Source organism: Onychomys torridus, chromosome 21 (genome assembly GCF_903995425.1).
Source record: "Onychomys torridus chromosome 21, mOncTor1.1, whole genome shotgun sequence".
NCBI lineage: Eukaryota > Metazoa > Chordata > Mammalia > Rodentia > Cricetidae > Onychomys > Onychomys torridus.
In genome coordinates this window covers 7,260,866-7,269,646 of record NC_050463.1, presented here as the reverse complement: position 1 = coordinate 7,269,646, position 8,781 = coordinate 7,260,866, and the positions used below count along the sequence as shown (strand labels likewise).

Genomic DNA, 8,781 nt, shown 5'->3' with positions numbered 1-8,781 from the left:
GGGGGAGGAGGGGGAGGGGGAGGATGGAGAATAAAATGAAGACGAGAGAAAACATGGCCAGAGGAGGAGGAGGGGGGGGAGGGGAGGGGAGGAGGGGGAGGAGGGGGAGGGGGAGGAGGAGGAGGGGGAGGAGGAGGGGGAGGAGGGGGAGGAGGAGGAGCTGCCAAAGATGCATGCATGCAAACATCTCTAATTAAACTCAGTGGGAAAGGAGGAGGAGGATGGAGAATAAAATGAAGACGAGAGAAGAACATGGCCAGAGGAGGAGGAGGAGGAGGGGGAGGAGGAGGGGGAGGAGGAGGGGGAGGAGGGGAGGGGGAGGAGGAGGAGAGGGAGGAGGAGGGGGAGGGGGAGGAGGAGGGGGAGGGGGAGATGGGGAGAAGAACAAAACCAGGAGCAAGGTGGTCACCAGGGGGCCCACACCTGCAATCCCAGCACTCAGGAGGCAGAGGCAGGGGGATCTCTGAGTTTGGGGCCAGCCTGGTCTACATAGGGAGCTCTAGGACTAAATGGACTCTCTCTCTCTCTCTCTCTCTCTCTCTCTCACCTTTCTGTGTGTGTATGCATGTATGTATATGTGATATATGCGTGTGTGTATGTGTGTGTGTGTGTGTGTTTTATATATATGTGTTTTTATTGTTTAGATATATATATATGAAAGTAGATGATGGCTTTAGCTTCAGATCCTCTGGTTTCTATCTCTTGAGTGCTGATATTGCAGGTTTGTTGTTACCAGGCATGAAAGGAAAGTATGGGCTGGGAAGGGTTCCAGAGAGGGAGACCAAGATAAGGGTAAGAGAGAGAAATGGAGGTGAATGTGATCAAAATGCATTATAAAACTTACGGAATTGTCAGAGTAAATAAAAATTATTTTTAATAAAAACCCCAGTACTTAAGCGCGAAAAGAACTCTCATCAGCCTGGAAGGTCAATGGTGAACAAAGGCAGTGGGAATCTGGATCAGAGACATCTACCCAGCCTCTTCCCCAACACACCAACAGGATCTCTGTTTTCCTCCAGACCCCCTGCTGGCACACAGTGAGCCTCTGATTATTCAGGGATCCTCAAAGGCAGGTGGGTGGGTGAGGAGGTCCTAGGCGAGGTACCCCCAGCTCAGCGGCTCCACCCGCAGCCACAGCCCGCCCTCTGCGCGCAGGATCAGCTCCGGCTTCCGGCGCGGCTCCTTGTGGTCCGGCAGGACGCGGAAGCGCAGCAGGGTGAGCGCCAGCGCCACCTTCATCTCGTTCATGGCGAAAGTCTGTCCTATGCAGTTCCTGCGGGAGGGCGGGGTGGGGACTGTGACTGCTCCCGGACCCAGTCAAGGAGTCCTCAAACCCAACCTGACTGGGTCCCCACCGCGCCTGGTCAGCAGGAGGGACAGGAGGGACAATGAGACGCCTGGGACCCTGTTTGTGCATCCGCATCCCAGGAACCTGGCTCAGCCTCAGCGCCCAATCCAGACCAGGGTGGGTGGGGCTCTGAGCACGAAGCGGCCACCCTTTACCTTCCAACCCCAACCTCTGGTGACCTTTAGCATACCCTGTACAGAGAGCTGGAAGGAAACCCAGAATCCGACCATCCCACCCCACCCCCCAATAATGCTTAGATCCCACCCCTTCACCCCAGCGGTCTAGCCTCACCTGGGCCCGGCAGAGAAGGGAATAAAAGCCAGAGGTGACTTCTTCTGAGGGTTTTCTGGGTCAAAGCGGAAGGGGTCATAGACCTGCGGGCCAAGCAAGACTAAGCAGGTGGGTCGTGTCTCTCTGCACAACCAGCCAGCTCCAGAAAAGTTGGATATGGAGACAGGAGAATGAGAGCCTCTGGGTTTCAGGTAGTACCGTGCCCCTTTCCCAAGTCACAGAGATAAAGGGAGGAGCCTCACCTCAGGGTCTGGCCAGACTGAGGGGTTGTGATGAACTCCGAAGATGCTGATGACGCATGCGCTGCCTTTTAGGTAGAAGAAGACAGTATCAGGTCTGTGATACTTCTAAGGACCGTCATCCTACCCAGGGGCCTCCTCCCAACTTGTGTGGGCACCTTTGGGGACGACTCGACCATCAGGCAACACAATGTCCTGGATGCAGCCCCGGACCAGGTCTGTACCCGGAGGATGCAGCCGCAGACTCTCCTTGATGCACATGGTCAGGAAGGGCAGCTGGGCCAGGTCGTCCCTGAGGAACCAAAACATAATTATCCAGGAGCAAAACAGAGCCCCATTCAACCTCACTACCATCCAGGGGTTCTAATCACCCACTTAAAACACTTGCACTCCAGATGAATCAAAGATGTTTGGCTTGGTTTTTGATTGTTTATTTAAGAAAGTCTCAAACGATGGAGAATGACCTTGAACCCCTGATGCTCCTGCCTTCCAAATTCTGAGATTACAGAGGTCATCTACCAAGAATGGAAAAAAAATACCAGAAGAAAGCATGACCTGGTTTTGGAAATGTTTATAAGGAAACATACCCCTCAAGAGATATCCTTAAATGCTTGCATACATTCAAAATGAAAAAGTTTTTAAAAATGTATTCACCTGACCTGGTTGAGGTGGTACTCAGTCTCAGAAAGTGGAGGCAAAAGGTCCAGGAGTTAAAGGCCATTCTAGGCTACAGGAAATGCTGCATAATAATTTAAAAAATTTATATCATGAAATAACAAAAGCAGAAATACATATTTCTCAGCTGGTCAGACAGATCAGATGGTAAAGGCACCTGCCGCCAAACTTGGTTACAAAAGGTCGATCCCCAGAACATGTATAGTGGAAAAAGAGAACACTGACTGTAGCCTACTTGTCCACCACATGTGGGAGCATGCACACACACACACACACACACACACACACACACACATACATACACACACACACACACACACACACACACATACATACACACACACACACACACACATACACACACACACACACACACACACACACACACACACGTAATTAAATAAATAAACGTAGTTTAAACTTTTTTGAAAGAAAAGTGTCCTTAGGTGCTGTGTGGTGGGTTGGATGAGAACAGTCCCCAGAGGCGCATATATTTGCATGCTGAACTGTTTGGGAGGCATTAGGAGGTGTGGCCTTGTTGAAGGACATGTGTCACTGAGGGTGGGCTCAGAGGTTTCAAAAGCCCATGTCAGGCCTCTCTCTCTCCCTCTCCCTCTCTCCCTCCCCCTCCCCTTCCCCCTCCCTCCCTCCCTCCCCCTCCCTCCCTCTCCCTCTCTCCCCCTTTCTCTCTCTGCCTGCTGCTCTCAGCTACTTCTTCTGCACCATGCCCACCTGCCCGTCAACACACTTCCTACCATAATGGTAATGGACTAGCCCTCCGAAGCTGTAAGCAAGCCCAGTTAAACACTTTCTTCTGTATGTTGCCTTGGTCACGGTTTCTCTCCACAGCAATAGAGCCCTAAGACATACTGTAAGATGTTTTGAATGCATAGATGCCTTCCATATTCAAGGCTAGAGTGATCTATTATTATAAATAATCAACATTTTCAATATCATCCAATCAAACTCTTGCCAGAGTTGGTTTCTTTTTAGATTTTTTTTATTTGTTGCAATTTTTAAAGAAGTGTAAGTATTCTGATCATGTTCACCCTCCACTACCCTCTTTTGTCCTCGTTCCCTTCCTGAGGAGCACCTCCCTGCTGTGACGTTTTGTCTTTTGTTTATTTATTTGCTTATTTATTTATTGTACATGACAATCCTTCTTTGCCAGCACTGGTCATCAAAGAACTTGAACACTAGGCAAGTATCCAAAACTGAACTGTGTCCTCACCCAGAAACCTTATTCTAACTGGAAGAGTTAAAGTTTACAAAGATAAGTCCATCTAAAAATAAAAGAGGGAGCCAGAGGAGGTTGATTTCTGAGTTGAAGGCCACCCTGATCTACATAATAAGTTGCAGGACAGCTAGGGCTATATAGTGTGACTCTGTATCCATTGTTTTAAAAGGAGCCCACCTATCATTTACTAAAACCTATTACAAAACTGTAGCAGTAAAAATGACACTAACTTTTTAAAAACGATGTTACTGTACATGAACAAGGACATAAAAACATGTTCCAACAAGAACATGAAAAGAGGCACGTGAATCCAGAGTAGGTGGGCACATGGATGCCTGAAAATACCATGTCTGCTGAAGACAGTGCACACATTGCTGGGAAGTGGATAGGTAGATTAGAGGAAGAGTTTTTTAAAAACAAATCAGCAATAAGCAAACAAAAGGTGTTACATCAACAAAGTGTGGAACCGCAGCTCTGAGGAGGTGGAGGCTGAAGGATTAAAATAATCAAGGATAGCCTCAGTCACACAGCAAGTTGGAAGCCACCAAAACCTTCATGAGACAAAAAAGACCTTCATGTCTCTAAAAAGCTTGTCTCTCCCAAATTCTAAAACACAAAACCTTTAAAGTTAATTAGTGTTGCCAGGCGGTGGTGGAGCACTCCTTTAATCCCAGCACTTGGGAGGCAGAGGCAGGATCTCTGTGAGCTTGAGGCCAGCCTGGCTACAGAGTTCCAGCACAACTAAGACACAGAGAAACCCTGTCTTGAAAAACCAAAACCAAAACAAAACAAAACAAAAGTTAATTAGCGTTATCTGTCACTTCCAAGATTTGTCATTTCCTTGTGGTGAGAATATTCAAAATCCTTTCTTCTGGTGATTTTGAAGTATACAACACATTCCTTTAAACTGGTAATACTGGTGTGCACAGAACAGAAAGAAATGCAACTCTACCAACTTATCAAGTCTGCATTGGACCAAACCCTTCCCAGACAGACGAAAGGGAAGCAATATCTTCTTGTTGGTTTTTTTGTTGTTTGTTTGGTTGGTTGGTTTGGTTTTTCAAGACAGGCTTTCTCTTTGCACCTTTCCTGGGACTCACTCTGTAGCCCAGGCTGGCCTCAAACTCACAGAGATCCGCCTGCCTCATGCCTCCCAAGTGGCATGCGCCACCACCGCCTGGCTAAAAACATACTTTTTTTGTTTCTTTTCGAGACAGGGTTTCTCTGTGTAGTTTTGATACCTGTCCTGGATCTCGCTCTCTAGACCAGGCTGACCTCAAACTCACAGAGATCCGCCTGGCTCTGTCTCCCGAGTGCTGGGATTAAAGGCGTGCGCCACCACCACCTGTCTGGGAAGCAATATCTTCATGACCTACCAGTAAGGATGTTTAAATGTCTAAGAGTAGAAAATGCAAGAACAAATAAAGAAGAAATGAATATGCATGAGAAAATAATTTCTGTATATGAAGAGACCATGGATCAAATTAGAATTCAGATTAGAGATTCATGATATCTACAATGACTGATATATATATATGTATATATATACATATATATGTATATATATATATACACACACACACACACACATATGTAAGTGAACTGCTGCAAATCAACGCTAATGACACGTGACACAAAGGATATATTTTAGGATTTCAGTAGGGTCAAACACAAGATATGAGAGAGAGAGAGAGACCATGAAAGCAGAGCAGAGGCAAGGGCTGAGAGGGGAAAGGGGAAAGGTCATGGAGAAGACGCTAGAGATGGCGATGAGAATCACGAAAAAACAGATTAGGTTTGAAATGCCATAGTGAACCCTAACACACTGTATGCAAACTAATTAACTAATGAATTAGATGGAGATGTGTCCAAACTGGGCGTGTAATCCCTGAATGCAGAGGCCTTAAAATATTGATTTCCAGGCCACCGTGTATCACCCAGTGTTACCATTTAGGCATCACGCTGGCCTGCCCAGTGCAGCCACTGAGAACACCCGCTGTGCGGAGGCACTTGTCAGTATTCGGGCAGGTACGGTGGTCAGCTCAAGGTCCTCAGAATACATTGTCCAGTACCTCGCTACATAGTCTCTGTGGACATGAGCTCTGTCCCCTTATAAAGACTGGCGACCGCCTCCTGTCCCTTACCCGCCTCTTCTCCCTCATAGGCTGTTCTCTGCACTCTTTGATAGGAATTCTAGCCACGCCTCCCTGACTGCGCATGCCCTGGCCCTGGCGAGACACTTCGTCATTTCAGCCTAGTCATTTCTGGCTGTCTGCCCTATTAATCAGTGCGATGCATGGTCACGTAATTTGTTCCCAGCGTGATCACGTAGATCACGCAATCTCTATGTACATGCATGGCGTAGCCACGTGGGCCCATATGTGCATGGGGGCGGGGGGGGGGGAGTCCATAGAAGTCGGATCCCATGTACCCTCCCCTCTCTCCCTCCTCACATGTCTCTCCAACAGGCCTGATCACACCCTTTCCTGTCCCTCCCTTCTAATAAGCTCTCATAGTGGGTTTTGTTGTGACTTTTCCTCACAGGGTAGACAGCGATGCATAAAACCAACACCCTTCCTCATCCCTTCTCCAAAAAACTTCCCATGTGATTTTATTGTATGGTGTGACTTTATCTCCTGCCATGAACATTTACAACATTTGGTGCCACGAGACTCGGCAGGCCCTGCCGGCAGTCCCAGGCACACAGGATCCTGGGCCCGGTCTACCTACTAAGACCTCACTTCTCCTATTAACTGACCACAGCGCTCTCCATCCAACATCGACTGGATTAGTGAGTTCACCCTTCTCCCAGTCGGTGTAAACACCTTCCGGGACTCATGGGAGTGACTGTTGAGGTTTTGGCACCCACTGGCATCCTTGGAGGTGGGGGACCCCCAACCATGGCCTTAAAGGCTACAATTGGCCCCCTTTGCCGACAATCACCCTCGGCCATTCTCCACTAATGAGGCCTCAACTCTTGACTGTGGTTTCTCACGTCTTGGCCCCACCACAAGCCCTGGTACCAGGCAATCACCAGTCTTTCTGGACTGAGAGCTCACATCGGCCTCTATCCTTTGGGTGATCACCCACTGGCCAGCCTATGCCTCCTCAAATCGATCCTCCCTGAATTTCTGGGATGCTAGACATTCCAGGTCTTTGGATCTTGTTTATTCTCTCTCACTCATGGGAACTGCCCCTATCTCCATAAGCCCAACTTCCCCTCAAAGCTATAATAACAGCTGTAGAAACCACAGCACTCACCATTCAATCTCCTCAGGCTCTCGGCCCCTCAGCAGCTCCCGCACCTCCTGCCTGCAGCGCTCCTGGTATTCCGGGTGCCTCGCCAGGTTGTACAGGGTCCAGGAGAGAGCACTGGCCGTGGTGTCATGACCTGAAGAGTGGACAGGCAAACCTAGATCTCTGGCCCTCTCAGCAGCACTACAGGGTGGGCAGTGCTCAAGTATTAAAGCCCCCAGGAGGGTAGGAAGAGGTGGATAGTAGACATAGATACTAGATGGAAGGAGTCAGGAGACATGTATCTAGGCTCGGTGCAGATTCATAAGAAACCATGAGTGCAATGGAGTCTCCTCTATGAGGCCCGTGGATTGACTGACCCCTGCCTCCTCTGTGACTGTACAGGGACCCTTACCTCCAAACATGAAGGTGTCAGCCTCTGCCCGGATGTCCTCATCACACAGCTCCTTTCCATGTTCATCCTGAAGACAAAATGAGACCCTCATTGCTTGCTACGTCTGAGGGCTGCTGAGCCTGATCTCACCCGGATCTGATAGCCATTGTACTCACAGGACCCCGCCTTGTCTCCCCCAGAGCCTGCCCCACACTTTCCTCCTTGGTCTCCTAATGTTGTTTGCTCCTTCCACACAGCATTCAACAGAAGCACTTCTGTTGAACTTCTTTCTGACCTGTCCTTCGTTTTGCAAGTACCATCGAAGGCTTTTCAGCATCCTTTTGTTCAACTGCAACATTTTCTATCTAACAATGAACATTAATGTTCCTGTAACCCACATAAGCCCACCTTGGCCATCAAGAGCACATCAATGAAGTCTAAAGTCTTGGATTTGTCCTTGGTCTTCACAAATTCATCAACACCCTGGCTATTGAGGATGCGGCGTCTCTCCTTGATGACAGCATCTGTGAAGTTGTGCACCGTGTCACAGGCCTTGCGGAAGCGCCGCCCATCAGCAGTGAGGTAGTACAGGAAGTCCATGTACAAGAAGACCTGCTGGTACTTTTTTGCTACCAGGGCGCTGAGCTCCAAGATGGCAGCAATGTATTCACTGGGAGACCTGCAGGTCAGGCCAGAGAGAGGAAGCAACTTAGCACACACAAAACCCCAGAGAAGCTCCAGCCAGAGAGTCCAAGGACCAGGGTCCATCCTGAAAAGGGCATCCACAAAGCACAAATTCTGTTTCCTGCTCTCTACAAGCAGCTCCTGACCCAGGAATCCAGGGCATAAGTAGACATCATTTCCTCCTTTAGTTCACCCAGCATCTGCTCCTGCTCTTCCCCCTTGGCTTCTTGTGACTCTGCCCAGGCTCAGATCCTCCTCTCCTGGTTCCTTATATCTCTATGAAGCGCCTCTATTGATTAGGGTGCCTAAGCTCACTGTGACTAGGACTCCCCCGCTGTACAGAACCTTCTCTTATGACCTGGGAAGCTCAGGATGGAGTTCACACCCTTCTGGCTGGGCAACATCTTTAAGATCTGGCCACCAGCTGGAAACGCTGGCTCCTGGCTATGATCCCAACACACAAGAGGTGGATGCAGGAGGATCAGAAGCTCAAGGCCAATCAAATGTATATAATGAGTTCCATCCCAGACTAACTACAGCCTGAGATGAGGTCAAGAAAGGAAAAGGTAAAGGAAGGAAGGTAGGCAAAGGAGAAAGGAAGGGGGAGAAGAGAGAGGAGGTTAGGAAAGAAAAGGTGTGTCCACTTTAGAACTGTCTGTGATGGTTACCTTGGTAATCT

General features: G+C 48.8%; 1 protein-coding gene across 4 annotated transcripts in view; it reads right to left on the bottom strand.

Annotated features, from left to right (window-relative positions):
* Window positions 1-851: 851 nt before the first annotated feature.
* The window catches only part of LOC118571727 (cytochrome P450 4F5-like), a 15,768-nt gene continuing 7,838 nt past the window's right edge, over window positions 852-8,781 (bottom strand). For all 4 annotated transcript variants that reach the window (XM_036170963.1, XM_036170962.1, XM_036170965.1 and 1 more), the window contains 7 exons: window positions 7,827-8,097; window positions 7,440-7,506; window positions 7,052-7,181; window positions 2,037-2,170; window positions 1,882-1,946; window positions 1,640-1,722; window positions 852-1,273 (listed from right to left, as the gene is read on the bottom strand). In XM_036170963.1, the coding sequence (XP_036026856.1) occupies window positions 1,093-1,273; window positions 1,640-1,722; window positions 1,882-1,946; window positions 2,037-2,170; window positions 7,052-7,181; window positions 7,440-7,506; window positions 7,827-8,097 (931 nt within the window). In that variant the 3' untranslated portion in view covers window positions 852-1,092. The remainder of the gene's footprint in view (window positions 1,274-1,639; window positions 1,723-1,881; window positions 1,947-2,036; window positions 2,171-7,051; window positions 7,182-7,439; window positions 7,507-7,826; window positions 8,098-8,781) is intronic.